Source organism: Ostrinia furnacalis, unplaced genomic scaffold (genome assembly GCF_004193835.3).
Source record: "Ostrinia furnacalis isolate ACB-3 unplaced genomic scaffold, ASM419383v2 OfSCF3139, whole genome shotgun sequence".
Classification (NCBI taxonomy): domain Eukaryota; kingdom Metazoa; phylum Arthropoda; class Insecta; order Lepidoptera; family Crambidae; genus Ostrinia; species Ostrinia furnacalis.
The window spans coordinates 304,477-328,694 of NW_021133378.1; the positions used below are offsets into that span (position 1 = coordinate 304,477).

At 36.2% G+C, this 24,218-nt stretch overlaps 1 protein-coding gene across 1 annotated transcript in view; it reads left to right on the top strand.

The window, feature by feature from the left end:
• The window catches only part of dysc (whirlin protein dyschronic), a 71,570-nt gene extending 54,470 nt beyond the window's left edge, over positions 1 to 17,100 (top strand). Inside the window, exons 15-19 of the mRNA XM_028310909.1 lie at positions 8,882 to 8,887; positions 9,362 to 9,442; positions 10,579 to 10,851; positions 12,113 to 12,253; positions 13,012 to 17,100. Coding sequence (XP_028166710.1) covers positions 8,882 to 8,887; positions 9,362 to 9,442; positions 10,579 to 10,851; positions 12,113 to 12,253; positions 13,012 to 13,092 — 582 coding nt within the window. The 3' untranslated portion in view covers positions 13,093 to 17,100. The remainder of the gene's footprint in view (positions 1 to 8,881; positions 8,888 to 9,361; positions 9,443 to 10,578; positions 10,852 to 12,112; positions 12,254 to 13,011) is intronic.
• Positions 17,101 to 24,218: the final 7,118 nt, after the last annotated feature.

A 24,218-nucleotide genomic window follows, 5' to 3' on the forward strand; every position in this document is an offset into this window, starting at 1 on the left:
GCGGGACCAGCACGCGCGCTCCCACGCGCCGCCAACGCAACGCTTTGATCGCTTTGTTCGCCGATACCGAAACAACGTGCTTAGACATGTCATCGTTAGCTCTCGATATTAATATCGAGTGGGACTCGATTTAGAGCAACCATGCCCTAAAGTAACGGTACCGCACTACCTAGTTGCTTGACTAGTAGTCTGCCAAATTACTACTTGAAATTCGCGATCATAACTGTTATATCATACCGTTATAAATAATTGCGACCAATTAATCCAACACATAAAGCTATATTATTATCCAAAGAAATGTCACATCATTACGACTTCTTAACCAGTTTTTTAACAATTAAATCATTTAACGAAATTCTTTCTTGCGACCTTTGAAAATTAAATTATTGCAGCCGATCCTGGTGCTTATTTGGAGTATGAAGACAGCCAAATATTTACCTAATTAATTACACAACAAATCAATAACACTAAAATAATATTATTTTTTGTGAATCCAATATTCGCCGCCGATTTCTTATGTAAAATTGTTCGTGTTTTTTGTATACCTACTACCTTTTATTTTTATACATTAATATTATCTAACCTGTATTACGGAATAGAATCTTAATAAAGGATGTTTTAATTTAGATACGGATGTATTCATAATTGTATTTATCCAATATTTACTGCTAACAAACATTTCGTTACAAATAATAATTAATCAATAAATATCCGCAAAATAATTGTTTTTTAAAAGTATACAGGTAAATTATCGAAACTAAAAAATATATAGCTTCCGAATTTTCATAAGCGGAAACAGATTACAGAGAAATCTCATATTAATTTTACTTACAACCCACAAAACAACTTCTACTTTTTGAAATATTAGTGTAACATTTACCGTAACTTCTAAGATATCACACCAAAGATAGAATCAGTGTCATAAAGCTGTATGGATACTAACCTGTTTATCTTAACGCAGTGGACAAACGTTACTTGCATGTAATTGGAGGCAGAGTGTTAAGATTACCTCAATCTCTACTTACATGATCGTTGCATCTTATTACGCGTTATCGTGTAACAGTATAGGTACTTACAATGTGTGATTTACATAACATATTAACCGGATTACTTGGCTAAATTAATTCAAAGCTGTGTCATAATTACTACAACTTTTTAATATTCAAACGAACAAAAACAAAACACTACATACAGTTGTAATGTGTAATGCTTTAGCGAGGACTTGTCTAAGCTCTTATGTAGATACTTAAGTAATGTACAAAATGGCCTGAATGCCGTCAAATTAACTGCTAACTGCGACCTTAACACGCTCTAGATTGCGTGTTCTGGGCTGTCACAGAAATGAATATAAAATAAACGCGATTTTCATTTATTTGGGCGTAGCATTGGCCGATTACGAAATTTTAATGACCTGAGTAGGTACGCGAAACCTTTTTAGGACCTACTTAGTTCGCGTGACCAGCATTGGTAACGTTATTTAGAAAAGTCATTTGATTATACTCATAGTATAAATGGGTGGTTTGTTTTAACCGAAATTATATTTGAAGGTAATAATGACTACAAACGCCCTATTTTTATTTAAAAGATTCGTCATGATACTGGCAAATGTCATTTAAAGCTATAAAAACGTAACATGAAATAGTAGTACGTAGACTACGTGTAATTTCAGATTTCGTGTTTATTACGGCGTATCATGTTTTATAGTTATCATAAACGCTATTTTACAACAGAAATGTACAGTCAGTACACAGCTCGTGGGCGCACCGCAGCGACCCCAGCAGTAATCTCTGACGCAGTGCCCATTCAGCCAACATATCCCATTCAGCTATTCAGCAATCGAACGAGGTGCAGCGATCGAGGTTCAGATAAATGCAAAGCGTATTCCCAGTTTTCTTGATAAGCTTTCAGAAAGCACTTTGACATTTTCTCTCCGTAACAGCTTTTACAACGAGTATCGAGTCGGAAAATTTCTTTTCATTTCGTAACTAGGTGCGCTGCACCGTCTCTACTTTGAATTTCGTTTAAGTTTTTCAAGGTGTCAATTGCTGAACTTACAAACACTGAAGAAATTTGAAATGCATGTAGCTACAATCTAAATTCTTTAAAACAAATAGGAAATACTTTGACTTTGCAATGGATTACACGTGAGTTAAAAGAAAAACATGCTACCTGAGTACAATCATATGCCTACCTATATCCATCTATCTTTGCTTTGGACCTCAGCTTAAAAAGGCTAGACGTCTTACAGAGAAAACTGGTGCTTTTCCAAAGGGCATCATATTGACGTACTCCGCTAAGGTAGAAAATGTCTGCCGTAACAGTAACCCCGATGCAGTGCGCTGGGCTCTACTTAGCGTCGCATGCGAGAAACGGCGCAAAAGAAACATGTGATTCCAACGCAGATGCACGATACAGATAAATCAATAAATTGCAAATAAAATGATCGATATCTATTATATAAAAGAAAGTCGTGTTAGTTACTCCACTTATAACTCAAGAACGGCTGAACCGATTTAGCTGAAAATTGTCAGGGAGGTAGTTTAGAGCCAGGAGAAGGACATAGGATACTTTTTATCCCGTTATTTATTGCCATTAAGGCGGAACAAAGTTCGCCGGGTCAGCTAGTAACAAATAAAGGAGAAAACGCGAAACACTAAAATACACGAAACTCATTAGCAGTCACATTATTTACGTTTTACGTTAATTGGATAGTAAATATTTTTTATCATTATGATGATCTACAAATACTCTTTACGGACAAAATAATAATAAATGAGTTGCATATCAAAACGGTTAATACCTAACTGCAAACTAACAGAACTTGTATTATGGTGATTAGATAACGGTTAAACATTTATAATAAATTCATGTTTAAATATATGCATTATACATTCTAAACGTTGATTACTCTGGGGTTAAATGCGGTGTTTAGCACACTAATATTTGCCTCAAGGGAATCAAACTCATAACCATAACAGTTGTCTTTGTAGTCCACCGTACGACCAGGTGTTGGTCGTTTAGTAACGAATTGTTTAAAAACGTAAAATCATGAAGATCTGATTCTGGATCAATCAATGGATACTGAATATCTAGCAGCAAGAATATGATCACGCAACGAAAGGTTAGAATCGTCTGTAGGAATCATCTCTACCGGTAGAAAGCGTGTCACGGATCTTGTATGTTGCGCAGGCGAGTAAAAAAGTGCATAATTACAATAGCACAATGGCTAACCGACATCACTGGAAGGCCACCCAGCGTCCTTCTTGTGTCCAAGGCGTCAGTCAAGCGTGAACCCATTATACGATAGGATTACCTACTAATTGTTCGTGCGGTTGTATTTTAACCGCACCGCTTGTACAAATATCTTATGCAATAAACTCGCTGTTCAATGGAACTAGCTTAATGATTGGTCGGTATCGACGCAGCGGTCTAATGATCATTATATTTGCATCGATTCAATCATTCACAAAAGCAACAACGTTGCAAATTAAGAAAAAAGTTAAATCAAGTGATTTAAATTGCGGACTGATTTAATGTTACACTTTTTATATTTTAATTGGATTCGATCACGTGCTCTCTTTTATTTCATGCTCTGAAGTTCCAAGAGGAGTACCTAATTGGAAGGTGCAGTTGTTTGAACTAGTTTAAGGACCCTTTTTCTGTACGTGTCCCAAAAAGAAGCCGACAGCAGCCGGACTTGTTTCACTATGCGATCTAAATCAGTACCTACAAGTTCTGTATTTAAGTAATAATCATCATTATTGTAATTTTAACAGTCTTGGAGAGATGATATAGCACAGACTCTTGTATGTTGTTAGCTAAAATTAAGTTACATTAAATACTCGTATTACAGTACAAATGTAAAAGTACCTATAGAAGAAAGTAAATTAATAAAATATTGTAACTTAGCCTGAAATCACTTAAATGTGGGTTGAAGTTACACATTGAATACCAGTACGCACATTAGCACAAAAATAAAATTAAGTTAATGGCCAAGGTTATACAATACGATATAGACGTAACTCAATAAGTGCCCACAAAGAAAACTTAAAAAACCAAATTACATTGAGCCCAAATTCAGATTTATCTACTACCCCGAAGAATCGCGAACCAAATTGCGCAAACCATGTTTCACCATAATAAGTTCATAGCACATTTGACCAAAAACAAAAGCTGACCACAATGGTATTGTTTACACCTTGTCACGCACCGACGTGCAAATGTGGTTTTTTAACCGCGATCGAAACACTGACCTCAATTCAAGATTTAACTTACCTGTCACGGTTATCCTGTTGTCTTCAAGAACTCACTATTTGTAAACAAGCTGGCGAAGATAAAATTTTATTGGAACGTGCACTTGCGCCGGCGCATGGAGCGAGACTGCCCGACTGAGCGAGAGCTGCCGGACGGTTGAGTTGCCTTCCCTGCGAAATCGTTTCGAGCTCGAAGCCTTTGTAGAGCCACTTTGGTAGCGGCACTTTGACCACCCACATCAACGAGCGTATAGTTTCTCCCAAAGGATAATTAAACACTTGCATATAAGTCGGACTTCATACGGACCTAATTTCACTGCGTACTCTTACCCACGTCAAGGCAACTTTATAAGTACCACAGGATTTAAAATCGGCTTTGCAAATGTCGCGCAGCGTGAAAGCAAGCGTTATGTAAACAACGAGCGCAGAGGTCAGGATTACTAACACAGTTTGTTGCTTAATTGAAAGTATAAATGCTGATTTTATCCCAATTTGACATTTAAAATTACTTAAAAATGAACGTACCTACTAAGAGTTTTTGAAAGAATTTTGATATTGACGAGTATTATAAAGCCTTTAGAAATACTTGAGAAATAAGACTACAGCAAATTGTGTTATTAAATCCTACGTGTTTAGTAAATTATAATTAAAGAGAGCCAGACGTTTATCGCCCTCACCGTTAGTTCCCACGCAGCAGACATCTGTCCGAAACTTGATAAACCGGAAATCATAATACAAAAAGGCATAAGAGCACCTGCTTTATTGCCTTTACATCAATAATTACGATTCCCATGTCTGGACCTAAAGAGTATTGTGACTGTAATTACATTCTGCTGTCGATCACTCGCTAGCTGCTATATGATTTTGATTGATAGAACTGTGGATCATACACAATTTGTGTGTAGACTCTTGCGCATTGAATATAGTCATTACGTCCTGACACGTAGTCGTACCTATTTATTTGGAAGAAACATTTCAAGTCGTCTTTCAAATCGAGTCGATAATATACTTTGACGTATTTCTAAAGGATTTTCAAATGTTAACTCTACTTATTTACAACAAAGTAAACGTTGTAGGTACGTGCCTTGCGAAAGATTGAGTTTTGAATAAAAAGAATTACCTCACAAAAATTGCACACACTGCAATATTTTCACGGATGTAGAGTATTTCATTGTGTCACATATGCGGTAACAATAGCTTTTGTATGAACTAAGATTTTTAAGAATCGGTTTCAGAAGATCATAAAGTAGAATCATCTTTAGAGACACTTCTAACACGCAAAAGTAGCACAGAAAAAGTATGATATGATATAGCCATAAAACGGATTTACTGTGAGGCATTCATAAAATCATAAAAGGTCAAGTCTTTTTCGACAATAGAGTATGTGTAGGTAGTAACATGTTCATAGTAAAATTGTCGTTTATTCAGAGTTCTTTCAGCTATCTGCAGTGCAAAAGTGAGTGGCAATGAAACTGATATCAGAACAATTATGTGTAATTTCCTTTAACCATCACTCGGTCGTGGTCTCCGATGTGTATCATATTCTCTGCAGAAAGCTGGTAATTTGATCATTTGAGCTCTTACTATGTTTAGTGAAGCGTGCTCTGGTCCAGCGATTTGTAAAAGTGAAAATGGTTTTGACTGCGACAATATTGGAACAGGTTTCACTGGTGGGAGTGCCTAGCTTTGTACTTTTCCTATCGAATGGACAATAGCACTTTTTACGGTAAGTAGCCCCAGTCTGAGCTCATTTGTGTAATAGGTAGATAATAGCGCAGGTAGGTATTGATGATAACAATAGTTGTGACGTTATCGGTTATATTTAGCCTTGATAGAAAGCGTCACAGTATCTATACCTACCTATACATATGACTTAACTATACTCATTATTGTTTTTAAATGGGAAAGATTTTTATTACGGTAAGTAGAGGACTAATTATTTAGGTATATGTGGAATCAAAACAAAGGACATCATCCATTTTGGTCCAAAATCAAAAGTGCCGGCCAAAAAATAAAAGTGCTGTATTCTGATAGAATACGTCCGCCTTAGCATTTATTACTATGGCACCAAAGCTGTAGCACCACTGTGCATCGTGGTATTTGAGTTCTAAAAATATATGAAACGACTGACTTTGATCACAGAATAAGTAATAGTACAGGTACAGAAGGATTACTCCGCAAGGCGATTTAAATAAATGCGAGTCTTGCTGCGACGCGATACAGTGGAATTCAGCTCGCACAGCACTACGTACCTACAATTTTATTCACCTACAAGTTTTGTCTCTTTCTATCGCGTGCCTCTGAACTCTTCTTACGCTGTTAGGTCTCAAAATGTATGAATCGTCGATGAATTTTAGATCTCAAATACTCGACGCACAGTGGAGCTACGGCTTTGGTGCCATAGTAACAAATGCTAAGGCAGACGTATTCTGTCAGAATACAGCACTTTTTTTTGTTGGCCGGCACTTTTGATTTTGGACCAAAAATATATGATTAACGTGGATGATGTCCTTTAGGAAAAAATCTTCTATTAAATCTACCTTGCAGGTCTGCATCATTAAAATATTATGAAATAAAAATATTATACTATTGGAGATAGTGCATTTTATACATTTACATAGCTCGCAGCTAACTAGACTCTGCTCGACAATGACTTTCATTGTTTAATTATTAAACAATTGCCCGGTGAATGAATGAATTTATTTTTGTTTTGTTTTCAGCCATTGTCTAAAATCATGTGCTTATTAAACACGTGCGTGGGTATGTGGGTTTTGCGGTATCATCTTTCGCACTAATACTTACGTAAATAACATAGTCTGGTAGAGCATGTTCGTTTATTAAGGTACCTTCAAAATTAATAGGAACAAAGATACAGTGTGAAACTAGGAAGGTGAAGGTACAGAATAGCGGCATTGAACTACAAACTGTGTGTCTAATTTCCAAGTATTTCACGATGATTTCTAAAAGGCATAATGTAACGGACTCTTAGATTCGGCGTGCAGATAAAACATAGAGACCTATCTCTCAATCTTAAAATTTTATAATTGACTACGCATTGTAACTGCACATAGCGTTATTCGACAGTTTTAGTAACCGCTGCTAGAGATTATCTCTAGAATTTATAACTTAACGGTCCTGCAACTTACTCGATAGTGCTCAATTGTTGTAGCCACTTTTGCTACGAGTTAGCCGTTCCCAACGCATTTTATTATTACATAAATTGCTTGGAACACTTAAACAATTTCTTTATAGTCCGCGCCAATAGAATGTAGCAATCTAGCAAATAAATCAGATTTAATATCCTATCTATGATTTCAGACTGAGAGTAGACTTGAGAGCATTGAGAGAGTTCTGTCTCTATTTTACTAGATTTCCATCAGATATTCTTATTTAAAAAAAACTTATTTAGAATCATGCACTATACATTCACAAAGATGCTACGCTAGTGCCATACATGTAGGTAATAATATGACGACTGCACCAAAAGTGCCGTAAGCGTCACGTCCCAAAAACTTTGAAGTCTCGGTCTATACGATAATAACGGATCACATTACACGTAATACAATATAGTTTGATTACTTTATATTACCGGTATATTACTTACCTACCGCTGACATTCACTTTACACAAGATTACTTTATTGATCCAAAGGTTGCATCCAGCAAAATTTTATAATTTTGAATCCCCAAGGCATTACGAAAAAAAGAATAAAAGCTTTTATGCTCTTATTGCCTTTAAGAAACAGTCACGATAATACTCGTACTTTCGCGGAAAATTAGCAAAAGCTAGTAAATCTATGCAGGCTTTAACATCGGAGCAACTACATCATTTACTTTCCTTTGTAGATATTATAAATAAGCATGAATGTGCAGTGACTGTAGAATTTACCGTATGGAAAAAGACATTACGTGGTTTGTTACACTTCTCCTTTTACTGTCGCCAAGTTATAATAACTTGGTTAAGTATTTCAGCTGTGGTATAAGTCGAGATTATGAATAGTGATAGCGCTACATGTAGCGGCGAGAAGGTAGTGGTACCTTATTTTGTGGTAGTGGCATCAACTCGAGCGTAGCGTACCCACTGCGCGTCCGCGTCAGGGGCAGGCGCGTGTCGTGCGATTTTATCGCATTATTTATAGAAGTCCCTAACGAGATGCACTATGCTATGTCGCTGCCGCCTCCAGATACAGCTCTTAGATAATCACCCACTCTAAGGTACAACGTCGTTATGACACCGCAAAACGTTCTTAATGTGCGTCATGAAACAAACAGCCAAACAATCATGACCCGATCAACGAAATCTGTACTTCCCTCGCAGGTAAAACAAAGGCGGGTTTTCTTTAAAAATAATAGCTACGTTTTTCTATAAAGAAACGCTGGATTTGTTGACAGAGTCGGAACAGACAGTACAATTGGTGGAAAGTCGAGGCGGTGACGACAACGCGAACAATACGAACACAATAGCGCTAAATTGTTGCATGACTCGAAAGTTTAGTTTCTATGCCAAACAAACCAGGAATAGGTACATGCGATCTGCAAATTATCCTATTTCATGTTAAAATATTGCGTAAGCTTTACTAAACTTGACTTGTTTTGTTTCATGCGACCTGGTGTATCATGGGCTCATAGGATCAGGTATGTTACTAGCTTAGCACTAAAATACATTTAGTCATATTAGCATAATATTTTTAAACTTGTAATTTATTTAATTACGACTCTACCTAAAAAGCGCTCAATAATCTATGGGTTAGTAATTAACTTTTATTTAATTAAGGCTTCGCTGAAACGTTGCCCCGGAACTGTTTGGTAGATAAATATACTTAGTCGCCTGCTATTTACTCTTTACTCCTAATTGTTATGTTCAATTGTACTGTTGTAAATTTTATAAGACTACTCAAGTATAGTGCATAAGTACGTGTCTACGTTATTTGGTAGTTAGCGTTCTCTTTGATCTAAAGAGGTAATATAGGTTTTGTCATAGCGTAATTTTGGAGGTAGAGTTTCAAATAGATGCTTGAACAAGTCACTGTAACATGGAACATGACAATACACAAGCCGAGGGCGCGCCGGCCCGTGGGGTTCTGGTCCTGAGTGAGTGTGATGTTTCAGTGCGGCTATCTCGAGGGCCTGCGCTCATCACTCGGTGGCTGGACGCAGAAAGTTAAATCATGGTACTGGGGAAGACCTCTAGTAAGTGCCCCGCCAGTTCGCCGGCGGAACGAGCGAAATGTCCTAGCACATTGACGATTCTTACATTTGCACGATATTAAAAAAAAACTCTTTAAAATCTAATTGGAAAATTATCGCTTCTAAAACGAAAAGTCTGCTTAATGTTAGAAAATTTACTTAATGTATGTTTTCACTTCTATTTCGATGCACTCATTCGGTGTTATTTTAACGCATTAAATATTTCATTTGTTCTATTAGTTTTATTTTAATGTAGTGACGCACATTTAAGTAAATTGATTTATTTGGTCGTATCATTCCGGTAATCATTAGCCTGTAGAATGTTGTTTTGGATGGATTGAGCTGACGTACTGCATGAAAAAATAGTAGGTACGAATTTATCAATCAACTCATAAAGTTTGTTTCAAGATTAATGTTTGTGTGATGTTAGAAAAATCATTTTCTATTATATTTTATTTTCGCGATCGTAAAGACTCATGTAATGTATGAACTGCATGGTGGCGTCTACGAGTATGCACTGCAATTTTTTTTTATAAAACATTTTTCTTTCGGAGCTTACTCTAAATTACGCATTTCGTCATAATTTTGTATATTTTGCTTCATGGTTGTAAATTGACTTAACCTGGTTTTATTGATATTCATAAACAATCGGGATAATGACTCTCCATGAATACATTGAACACTTGTAAAATATACCCACTTTGAACCACGCCACCGAGTGATCGAAACGCATGATTCTGAGCCTCCAGCACACATCTCACTTACAGCTTCTCGATACATTCGACGTATAACAAGTTATCACTTTACATTGTTGTAACTGAGAGGCACACGGTCGTAAGTCGTACATACTGGTATAGTTGTGGTTCCTGGGAGAGGAACGCGGCGTGCTCGGAGTTACTGCCCTCTGCCACCCAGCTACACACTACAATATTTTTGAGCACAACTTACATTTAGAGGCTGAATAACTTGCTGTTATTAGCATAGTAGCGTAACAGTTACTTAGTGTGGATGTGGTATACATAGTAACTAGGATTAGGTACTGTATCTCATTAATGTATTTTGTAACTAATTTAGAAAACTCTACATACTCGGAGTTATGTCTGTGCATTGTCGTTGTTAAGTTTGAGTGACGTTTTCAGGAGTTGGCTCATAAGTTGTCGAGAAGTTTCGACATGAAAGAGGAGGGAGGTGCGCTTTTAGAGGACCGGGGAGGGATCCGGAGACATCAGTCGATGCAGCGCTTGCAGCATGGTGATGGAACTCAGATGGACGACGGCCGGGCGGCCCGAGTGGTGCCCGACCACCATGGAAACCTCCACATAACAGTCAAAAAGACAAAACCGATACTTGGCATAGCGATAGAGGGTGGCGCAAATACTAAGCATCCGTTACCCAGAATAATAAATATTCATGTAAGTAATTTGCGCCTACTGAACCGGAAAATATAATGTACTCGTACTACCATTACATGACGCAAAGCAATGCTTGTCTACCTATTTAATAAAGTTAAAATAAATTGAAATTGCATATAATTTAAGGCTGTTTTAACAATGCTTCGCGTTATTTTAGCAGATATACTATTAAAAGCTAGATTTATCTTTAGCCCTAACCACAAAGTAATAATTTTATTATTTACATTGCCTACAGAACTCTTTCTATTTGTAACACGGCAAAAACAAACTCCAACTGGATGAATTATTTAACTATGTATGTATATGCTACATACATTCTTTAAAAAATATCCACTTGAGAGCACAGCCGCAACGAATAAGAGCACTAGCTTATGTAATAAGCAGTTAAGTATAGTGCTTCGCTCGGTATGGATCCCGCAAGGGGCATGTTTGGATGCTGAGTACGAGCATTTCTAGATACCTGCCTTCTCTGAGTCATGGATATTGTACCTACTAAGTAGAGCACTCTCTCTACATAGTTTTGGACTTTGATATTGAATATTTTTGTTAAGAACATTTTTAACGCTACTATGATCTCCAAAAACAACTGGCACGAGCCTTACCTTAGCAACTGAGTGGTTAAGAATAGGCTCCCAAGATAGATATGTATTAGCTCAATCTTTGAACCAATTCAAAAAAAGTATCACAATAAGAAAACTTCATGCAAGGAAGGAACAAATTGCAGGCTTCTTTAAGGCTGAGTTTCACCACCTCATTTTACCCCTATCCGTCCCCCGGACACGGCCTGAGCCGAGGTCCGAGCCTACCGTGGCGTCCTCAGGCCGCGTCCGTAGTCCCCTCGATCGGGCCCACTAGAGTGAGCCCGCCGTAGACTGGACTTTGGTCCAACACCGCGGTGGGCAACCCTCTAGTTGGGTTCGCCACTGATCGGGCGCCTTATGCGCTCGATACGGCCCGATCGCGAACGTCGGTCTGCGACCGACGCGGACGAGCCTGGGCTTCGCTTCGCGAAGCCCACACTCGGCCTCGTCGGCACGCGCACCGACGATCGCCAAACGGCTAGAGTACCTTCTGTACTCGCCACTCTGCCCGGTGAAGCTGGAAAAGCTCCTCAAGCTACCAGCGCGCGTCCCTTCAAAAAAAAANGTACCTTCTGCAACTCAGCCTAACAGTTGTCTCAACTCCCTTAACAATGTAAGGCCATCTCTACTTGCGATTCTTGATGTGTGCTGACTGCTGATGACGATGACGACCGTTCCAGGAGCACGGTGCGGCGTACGAGGCAGGCGGGCTGGAGGTGGGGCAGCTGATCCTGGCGGTGGACGGGCATCGAGTAGAGGGCATGCAGCACCAGGACGTGGCGCGGCTTATCGCGGAGTCCTTCGCGCAGAGGGACAAACCCGTAAGTAGTGCTATGAGGATACGAGCTAGAGAGGATAAGGATAGATTGGACATTATCCATAAGAATGAGGAAAGAAATGAGAATTATAAGAGCTTTAAAGTGTGAGCTGTTTTGAAAAAAAATTGATAGGTTCCTAAGAATGATATTGCTATAGAATAGAGTATCAAAGTAGCCGTTTGGCAAACGAATGTTCGCAAGATGAAGACCTATCAGAGGCTTGCGATTTTTTTAAGTTCAATCAGTTTGAAATATGGCATTTGTGTGCATCCCTATCGATTATAGACAAACGGAGTTACTTACGCATTTCTTATAATATTCGGTACAACTACATCAATTATTTGTTTTATACTCCTAAGTTTAATAGACCTACTAATTATCACGAAAATACGCCTCCTAGTGTTACGTGGGTTCCTCTACATCCGCTAAATAAATCACCCATATATCCACAGCCAGTATTGAAAGGCGTAATATAATAAACTGTATTCAATACGACTCTTGCAGAGTTATCGGCATCTGTGGTCACTTACGTAATGCTTTCTTTGATTGTGTGCGGGGAGATAAGCTTTTGAAACACCCATTGTATTTGCGATGATTGAATACAACTATACAACTTGCGTTATGTTGGCACTAGTTTTGCAGCCTCCCACATAATCCTAAACAGGAAAATAGGTAATGAGAGAAAGTCTGAGATTATCTTTGCGCAACAGTTTAATGAATGATTATTAATATGTTTCTGTAATAGCAGACGTAACTTCCAGGATATCGAGTTCCTAGTGGTTGAGGCGAAGAAGTCCAACCTGGAGCCGAAGCCGACAGCCTTGATTTTCCTGGAGGCCTAACATCTACTCTCCCTCCCCGCCAGCGACCCTCCGGCCGCGCTGGGCACCGCGACGCCGGGGGTCGACCTCACCGCTCACACCACGGAATAGCCAATTCCAACCTGCGCTGTCACATGCTCTTCTGAACGCGACGCTGAACTGAAGACAGCTCCGATGATACCGTCTTTCGCAACACTGATACACGCGTCTTTCGTTACAGACTTTTGTAACCCTGGACGCACACACGTCTCTTAAGCAAATGTTATAAGAAATTTGTAAAAAAGCATATCAAAACCGTAATTATTTTTTTAATATCCGCATTGAATAACATATATTGTAAAATCCTTGCGATTATCACAGTTGAAACAAAACCATATTCGTGTGATTACGATCATTTGTAATATGGGATGTCGCAAACGTACCCAATTGGGACATAACAGCGATTCCGTTATGTCGTTCTCGTTTTTTGTTACCTAACTTATGTGTTTTCGATTATTAATAAAAGATGGAAGTTTTCCAAAAGACGTGCTGTATGTGTGATCATGCAATACAAGATCTCCAACGAGGAGGTATCAGACATTTGAATCGGAGCCAAACAGTCGGCGAATACGCGTTTTGCTCTACAAAGAATCACAGCTATGAATGATGATCATTGATGGGCGACCATAAACAAGACGGCAACGGGCTGAAATGGGGACTCGCCACAATGGCGATACGACGCAGGTAAACTAAAGGCTATACAAAATTAATGGCACAAGGGAGGCAAAACTATTTTTTACATCTCGAAGATTGTCCAGAATATTGGAAATAAATTAGTTACGATGCACACTGCCCGAGAGGTTTTTAACATTTCTTATAACTAAATTACGTCCCTCTTTTCTAACGGGATATTTCGGGTAGGCTGAATGAAAATTTTGTAAATTATTTTCTAGAAGTAGAGTCTAAACCAATTTTACCAGTAGTCAGTGACTGAATTTTATAAAATAAAAGAAATTCTCCTACTTTTACCAATTTATGATAAGTTCATCTCGAAATCACACATTTTAAAATTTTAAAGTAAATTCGCAGGTAGTTTCGGTCGATTCGATTCCGTAACAATTTTTTCTAGAACTAGAGTTGTAAAGAGATGACGATAACATAGATCTTATTACATTATTTTTGAAATGAATCGTGCTAATGTTTCATTGATTGGCAATGGTGCTATAAAGAGATCACACTTGAGGGAAATTCGAGTCGTCGTTTCATATTCACATTAATTAGTAGTTAATCAGTAGAATCGATCGCTTCTCGACACGGTCATCCCACAGGGGTCACGAGGGGTCATCCATGTGCCATCAGTTGCGTTGGAAGGGTTCAGGTCAGGTCTCGCGGGGCATCTCATCCCAGATCGTTGCATCGGCGCGGGCGCCGGTCCGCCGTCTCATGCAGTAGCCTTCATCGTCGTCATTGGTAGAGCAGAGCTTGCAGCACGCGACGCGCTCCTAAGCAAGCTGTTCACGTTTAAACATGCTGTCATACTATTTTAGTTTTAATCTTCAGACATTAGTTCAACGGAAGTAACGTTATATTGTTTTCACTTCACTTATTTTAAGTTGAAAGAAATCGTTTTACCATTTCTAAAAGGTTTCAATGCTTTTAATAGTTCTTAGTATACCTAGTTATCAGTATTTTGTTTCTGTAATTTATACCTACCTACCACTAAAATTGCTTTGAACGCATTTATCAGTTTGCTTAGTGAAGCTACGTACAGAAGCGTCAGACATGTCATTCCATCAGGTAGATTTGCGGTGAGTTAAGGAAATTATGGCGGAGAGGGATTTTAGCCCACTCTTTTAATTTATAAGTAGATAATAATAAATGTGTGCAATATAATCAAATGTTTTGTTAGGTGTTTAAATCAATAAATATTTTTTGTCATAGATATTGTGCGTAGATTGTCACGGGGTGACATTTTATGAAACTGTATAACTGAAATCTTTTTAAAGATACTAAATATTTATTGTATATATTGTGGCACCTACGTTATCGTATGCATACTCCCGGTGTATCAATGTGAGAGTGGCTAGTGCTTAACTAATACGACTGTAGATATTGTACACGTTCCAACCATCGCATTATTCGCGTATTTGTATAAAATGTAATATGCTGTAACTGAACCTCATTAATTCATATAAACTGAAAGTGACCGTTGTAAATAAATATCTGTATCTGTAAGCTGTAAATATCAAATTTGAATGTATTGTAAAATAAAATTATATTGAAATATTTATTGAAGTTAGTGCCAAAAGCATTTTACAATCCCAACAATTTTTGCGTGTACTTACAGTTGATGTATTGCGGATAATTCCGCGACTCTACCAACCTCTTACCGTACACTTTGCTAAAGAAAAATACCAAGGAGTGACTTGCATTAATATGAATCGTGATAAAAGTAGTTTTTCCGAAGTTTCTGGTGTTATAAATAATAAAATAGTACTTCAGGTATAATGCAGGTTGTATCTTGACTTATGGTCCTATGTCCCCTAGGTTGTATCGATGTATGTAATATAGAGATGTAGAGCCAAATTTTAATAATATCCCGACCAAACCGCCAAATAACTAGATGATTCGGATAAATTTTGTATTTTGCGACATTCATATAGACAGGTTTGAAGTCACTTCTGAATTTTTCTTATAAGCAAACATCAATCTGGTGTAATTGGAAAGGTCAAACATCTATTATTCTTGTACCTATCTATATAATTACGTAATAATTTTGTTAATAAAACATTAGATCATATCTGGCCAATATTTACATTTTATCAAAGTCACATTCACAAGTTATGCTTTTTACTTCTTGTGTAACATTAGTAGATATTCATCATCAAATGTAAAGCATTGCTAATTAGAATCTTGTTACTGTTTTCACCTTGAGACCTTCACCTTACACTAATGTTACAATTGTTAAAAACATTGTCATTCTCCAAAATATAATTTGATCTCCTTATTAAAAAATGAAAACACTTAATAATTAATTATTTTTAACAGAGTACCTTTGCACTGAAATATTATATATATACTGTATATTTTGTACGTGTAATAATAATTAATTTTAACTTATACCATTTACCTATAGTAAGTTTGTATGATTATAACACTTAAGTATACATTATTATGGCTTGGCCCACGCGCCTCGTCTATATTTGAGTCAATTCATCATTTACGTATGGAACACGTCAAACCAAAAGCAATTTTAAAATTAGTGTGTAAGAATTATTTTAATACTTTGAAACTGCAACAATTAATATGTCCCGTTAGTGTCGACTATTTTATTTGTTTGACAGCTTATCCGTTATCCACCACTTCGCCTTTGCTCATAGCAGAATGGACCCAGTTTGCCGTCTTTGTTACGCATAATAATGCGTTTCAAAAACTTTTAGGTGCGCCTTGTGTAAAATTTAATTTAATTTTCTGTCAACACAAAATATAACTCGAGAAAAAACAGCAGAACATCGCGCCTGATAATATTATTTTGTAAGATCCACTAAGATGATGTGCATAAAAAGTTACTGTAGGCGCTCTACAATTTGTGCAGTAGAATTTCAGTTCGTGTAACTACATATGTAAATGGTATGAAATCGTATGCTAATCTGAATTTTAATACTACGAAAATACGCCTCCAGATTTATTAATTAGAGGAATTTATTACAATAATTGACATGACACAATTATTTAGACGGCAAACTAGGCACCTCTGCTGTCTTGCATCGCCATAAAATTGGCACCCATGGTTGTATCCTAATATTATTCTAAGCCGTCCATTTATTTTCGCGTTGATTTGGTCTTCACTAAGTTATGGGATTATGTGAATTTTAAATACTATGTACTCGACCTTAGGTAGTGTTCGATATGTTGGAAAACAATTCACAGGAATAATACTATGTACTTATTGCAAAGTTTAAACTTCGCGCAGGCGTTTCGTTGAGAAGATCTATGTTGTAGTCTGTTGTTAAGTTTGTCGTTGATGACAAAAATATATTGTTATCTAGATATGTCATTGTTTTATTACTCTCCTATGTTATGCATGCAGCAGTAGGACTCTATACCAGGGCAAAATTCTCGTGGTACAGTGTTTGTTAAAAACCTCCTCCATATGTCTAAGAATGTGACGTTTATACCTCAAGGTGATAAGGTTTATCACGAGTACAAAGTCGCGGGCACAGCTAGTTTGCATTAAAAATAAAGATGATGAGGTATTATACCTATTAATTCAACTAACCGCACAGTGTTCGTTATCCTAAATTCACATTATTCTGCATGGATTCAAGTGTAATTAACAAGATTGAGTTTAAATTGATTTGCAACCACAACATAATGAAAGTGGCTCAAAGTGGTTTGATCCAGACTTTTTAATCGATTTCACAATATTGGTTCATAAATGATATTCTGCTCTTGCTCTATGCATAGTAAACAAGTCAACAAGTTTAATGCATAGTCATTTACTTAATAGGCGAATTAAAAATCGATGATATTGATGTGAAAATGTAACTAACTCAATTTCAAATTAGTTGTACATCTGTATAATCATCTAAATGTTTATATCATAGTATGTGTACCTTATTTAATCGTAACAGTACCAAATAACCAGTCGAGCAATCGTAAATTTGCTCAACAAGATGCCGAGGCGCTTGGTTAATAGATTTAAAAGTTTTCCTGTTGTTGTAAATGTTGTGTGTAAAGTCGTAAATACATACTTAATCTGGCAGACTAAAAATTTAAGACATAAAACATTAACTGTACGGACACACATATTTACAAATGCAGAATACTTAAGATAACATTAATGAGGCGCACTTGTAGGTATTAGTGGTATTAGCCTCTGAAAATCACGTAAAATCACAATCATCGCTATCCATTGTAAGTACTCTGTGCTTCTACAAGAGGGTAGGTAAGCGTATCACTACATGAAGCACAGTCATGTTCCATAGCGTTTGTGTTCACAAAAATACCACGCAGTGGTATTAGGTATGCACGCAGAGGACGCATAGCATGCTTCAGTAACACAAACGTATGCATGCAATACTAAACTTCTTATTATCATCTATTGTGAGGGTAGCAACAACAGTCACAACAACCCTACTGCTCGACTTAATCAACCATCATAACAACTCATTTTTGAAAGAGCAATCAACATGAAATCTGTGATTTTCGCTTAATCATAACTTTTTCAAATCATTTTACACGTTGATCAGACTTGAGTAACAAATGATCATAAATGAGCATTATTAAGTAATATCCATTCAGCACAGTAAGCCGAGCGAGATTGCATGCTCCGCTAGCTTTTCAATTTCCACGTAGGTATGTATATTTCTATATGTGAACGACGCTGCTCGTGTCGTACCTTGACACGATTTTTTCAAACGTACAGAGCGGTTGCAATGAATGTTCAAAACGGCTGCCAGATGTATAAATATAAATATAGAAACTTGATATTTGATCCCATATAGATTAGGATAATCTGAATGGAGAGGTGAAAATACTTGATTGTACAGCATTTGCGATTTGGGATACGACAACTTTAGATATTAAAATAGATAATTAATTTAAACGTAAAAATAAGTTAACTTTAATGTAGTGAGTGAGTACTAACTAGGTTCAATTCCAGTCAAAGTAAACTTATTTCAACATCCAGAGAGGGGTATGCTGAAACAAGCAAGTAATAATTTGAGCTTTATTGGTTGGGTTTTATTTTGGCGGTAAAGCTGTAGATCTTGGCTACACAGGAATTGCAGCGGAACGAGAAGTGGGAAGTTCTGCATAGTGCATTTATTTTCATGACCACCGCGTATAAGTTATCTGTCTTAATTATATTTTTATTAATGGAACATCTGTTATGTTAATTACTTAAACAAATAATTACAATTTACGTTCGTAAAGCGTCTTGCAGCGTGGCTGACGCAATGGCCGCTCTAGTAGAATCAGCTGACCCGACCGCGCACGAGACTACAATGGGCCCCCGCGCACGCGACCGCGCCTCCGCTACACACGATTGGGAGGTGGCTGATTAAACAGTCAATGAACTGATTGCGTAAATTGTTTACTATCTTTGATTGAATCGAAAGCAAACCAAAAACTTTAGGAAGCGTAGTCGTTTCAAAAGCTCAACTTAATTCAGCTGAACTTTAAAGCACTAAACTTTAAACTACTAGTTAGTAAATAACTAATAGTGCTATGTCTAAGTAGATTGGAAAACCCCTCACCATTTTTCAGGGGAAGTTTAAGCATTTTGCACTTTGTACAAAAATATCCGTTTTGAAAATTAATAGGTACAGTTAGATTTGTTACCGACCAACGATTGCTATTAAAACTTTCGATATTACGATTTCACCGCCTATTTAGTAAACTTTGGTCATTTATTTAATTTATATTTTTATTTAGGAACAGAATTTATAAATCCGTCCAATACTTGCATCGTCTCTACCATTTTGTAGCCGTCAGCATTTCTACGTTTCTGACGCAACAATCGTACAAGCCCAGTCAGCGCCGTAGTCGCTGACGCTGTAGCATCGGCGGTGCATGCCGCGCCTCCATGATCCGGATTTAGAATTCGAATTCAAATCAAAAATTTGACCTTAGTGGGAAATCTGGGTCAATAGAAATCGTTGAGTACGTTTTACGTTTTTACACCTATGCTCTACTATCATCAGAACAAATAGTTTTTTGGTGAAAATATTTTAAAATGTAACAATTTTTACAGCACGAATATGCTTATTCCACAAACAACTGATGACTTTCTGTCGTTTTTCAAACCTGATAAAAGCAATTATTTAACTGAAAAAATTTGCCTAAAATTATTTAATAATTATTACAAAATTAGAAGAGATGAAAATAATAATTAATTAATGTTCATTTTATAAATAACTTGGTTTAGTACTTAAATCCCCAGCAATAAAAATATGAAAAGAAAGAAATTAATTAAAAATACGTTTCCTCTGAAACGTGTATCTCCATCCCCTCACGACTTTTTAGTCCTATAACGATTCATATCTGAAACATTAAAATAACAATGTCAGTAAACGAATAACATTTTAATTGCATTCCTTAGCAGTCAAAAGCGTAGTATTCTGCTAGCTCTACAAAAGCAACGGTCAGCAAGCTTCGGGCGTCTGTCGCACGCGTATGACGCAACAAACGGAATACCCCAGTCAGTCTGCGCCCGCGCCGGATATCAATGGATCCCCGCGGACTGCGCACGAGTCGCGATATCGGCCCAAATCTATGGTTATCTTAATGTCAACGATAATTTGCGACATTATCGATTCCGGGTATATTCATTCATTTATTTTATTTTATTCAGGATAATAATTGTACAATTCAGATTAGTAAGATGTTTTACATTGCTATTACTTATTGTACAACCAGCACCATTATATTAACTTAATGTAACTAAAATTTAACTAAATTTGTTAATATTTATTTATTTCATATTGAGATAAAAGGGTGATTGAAATTCTATAACAAATCAATTTTTATTTTTGTAACTGAAATCCCACTAATCTCGACCATTAGAATATTTTTAAGCCAAACGACGATAGGGTTGTGCCCCTTATTACATGTACAAATGTGTCATATTATGTAACAAACAAAACACTTTGCAAGTCTTTAATTAAAAATGACCACTTGACTCATGCATGTAATATTCATTAGACACGCACGTGCTTCAACCATGTACCTACCTAGTAAGATGATAAAAATGGGTAATTTTAATGACAGAAAAACAACTGGAACAAAAATAATCGTTAAAATTACATCACCTTTTAGACTTAGTTATTATGCTTACAAATTACACATACTCCTGTTAATTATTCCTTTAGGTAATCACGATATTGTAACTTGTGTTCGGAGAGGCTTTACCACAATAGTCCAACAGTTGCTATGAGGGTCCAATCGGGGCTTGTTGATGCCTAAACCCAATGGGTTAGCTCAATAGCTATTGTCAACTTTATGTATCGTAATTTCAGCCTTTTAGATGACCTCGGCTGAACTTATAGGTAATTGACTTCAACAAAACCAGTCCATATAATGACTTTCTGCCATACTCAGGTTATTCATTATATTAGGTTCATTACATTATATTAGGTTATTCTGAGAGCAAAAAATATACATATTAAGTACTTATGCAATATGCATAGATATCTGTATCATACCTTGGTATCTTTTTGAAATTAAACCGAGCATAGTTATTTTTACCCATTATTATTACCTTGAGCAATAATGATTAAGGCTGGTTAAGTAAAGTTTGTGTGATAATGTGATATTCATTTCAGCGAAATCGGTAAGTAACCGTAGATTGTAACAAACGTTTTGTCATTTTTGAACTTTAAATAAGATAAATACCTATCATGCATTATTTAGAGAATTACTTCACTTTATATTTAGGGAAATCATTTTATGGATGTACTGCAACGGATTACAATAATATCTAAATATTATTACTTTCATATTTTCTTACTTCAACTCCTTTAAGCTGTGCGGCCTAACCTGACACTTTTTTATGTATTGACCTTTACTCAAGACGAAAATTGATTCAATGAAGCTATTAATAGGCCGTTCTTCATTAAAATACTCGGTGAACTGGTTTAAAGATGAAAAAAAGGACCTCAGTTATACACCATCTTTGCTATGTTTAGCCGCATACGTACCTACTATAAAAGTCAAGAAAAATATACTGGTTTGACGCCAAACTCTTAGCTAACATTATGCAATAAATAAATAGAATAAAACAATATTTACTTAACATAAAAAAATATTATAGTTTAACAATAAAAATGCAGTCAACACACGAGGACTTCCTAAAGGATTNGAAGGATTTCCCGAGACTTTTTTTTTAGATTTTCTTTACCAAAATCTACATAGTAGCAGTATTCTTTCATATAATACATACAAAGGTTAATTAATTTGTATGACCCTACCCAGTTTCATACAAACTATCTTCCGCAGAGCGCCGGCGCTGAAAGTCTCACGTTATAGCGCGCGCGCTTGCGTCAGCCAACGCAAGCGCATCTTTCACGCGCGTTCTTTAGTTTACGCACGGCCCGCGTGACTAAAGAGAAATGTAAACTGAAATCGATAAAACGCATTATTTTACGTTATTTGAAATAAATCTCTATGCCTTACATTGAATTATAATGTAATGATGCCTTAAAACAAAAACATGAAACAAAACTTCGGCTTAATTTTATTGTACAATTTGATTACTACTAACACTAACGGATTAAATAAAAATTTGTCAGTTATTTTATGAGTTTTAATTTCTGTTTGTAACAACCAAGTAAATGTGAAGTAAATATTTTCAGCGATAAACGCTCATAAAAATTAGTTTCATTTTTTGTTTCTAATTCTACTCCTATTTACTATATTTTTTAAGCTTTTATAAGAATATTCATACAAAAAGTTAGTGAGATTAGTGTTGTTTTAAATCTAAAAGACACTGATAAAATTATACTTGTTCAATGAACCACGCCTATTATGAAAATAAGCCGAATCTGAGCCGTAAGGTCAAGTTCACAACGATACGATTCATTCATAATATTAAATGCAATAATAATTTAATCATCATGATTGTTGATTCATTATGTATGTTGATATCGCTCTAAACTTTAAACAAAGAGATTTCATGACGCTAAGAATACAATTTTCTCGTTATCTTTAATGTTTGGTAATTTGAAATGTCTCTAGATACTTCAAGCGTGGAAACCGTGATTAAACTATCGGAATCAGTGAACCAAACCCGAAAGTTACATACACTTGAACTTTTGAATGACAAGCGAAAAATACTTTTTCAACCTTTACAATAAATAAGAGACAGATAAAAGGTCCTACTAATGTATTTAATACATAAATTAATAAGATATGTTGAAACAACGTTCTGTGAGGCTAACATAAGAGTACAAGTACATAGTATACAAGTTTATAGCGCGTGCCATCTAAATAATTTATTTCTGTTCTAGACTCAACTTCTGAATCAAACCCTGATAAGAACATGAATTGAGAACGCAATTAATATCTAACTTCACTAAAACCAACAAATTTCTGTGGAAATAGTTCAATATGGGTTATCTAATCAGTATCAAATCAACCTGATTATAATATTGTTTTTTAACCTATATGTATACAGAATAACTTTGTAAACAGAATTCATTTTTTTAAATAAGCTCTATAGAACAATTTAACAATACAACTTTATCTTAGCTATTTTTAATCGTGATATTTTTCGCGAAAAAATTATTAAAAATGTAATTCGCGGGTGGCCATATCTTAATTTTTAAAGGTTAATGCTTATTTTCTCGTACCATTATGTCTTTTAAGCTTTGCAGTTAACGTGTCTTTTTCTATGAACGAAGCAAATTAATTATCCACGTGTGCCAAATGCCAATTTTGAAAACGCGCGCAGCGGATAAAAATAATCTAATATGAAAAAATGTTCTTTACGTGAATTGATTTTTTTGGTGATTAAGTTACTGATTCGGAGTCGCTCCTAAAAATTTGGACACTGATTGCAAATTCAGTCTGTATATCTTATGCGTATAATTTTCTCAAGGCTAATACACTGCGTTTTATTCTCGTGTTCATCAAGACATTATCAGGTCAATAATGACCCTAATAAAGTGTAACTGGGTTGAACCAGATCGATCGCAACTGTGACATTACACACTCCGTTACAAAGATACCTACTGTCTACTAACTTAAAGAAATAAATTGATATCATTGTGTTGTGAAACCTCGAATAATTTTCTTGAATTGAGTAGGCCTGGGTTCTACGAAAACAACTTTTGTTTGCGATATCGTAAAAACAATTTTCCATAACATAAGTAGCTATAAAGTACAAGCGTTTTACAACTAATTAGTGAGGTCTTGAAAAATGTTTTAAATCCTACTCTTAGTAAAGTTTCTAATCTTTCTTTTTTGTTAAGATCATTCATTTAAAAAGCAACATAAATACTAACACAAAATACCTTTACTGTCAAACGGTTGAAAAATTATCACTAAAGTCGCGCTAGAAGGCGTGTGGGCTGAAGTTGATGAAAATATTAATTATGTACTTCAGAATACAAAGCTATTCTTATGAATAGCGCAGACAATTTCAATTGTATCGATTAATGCAAAAC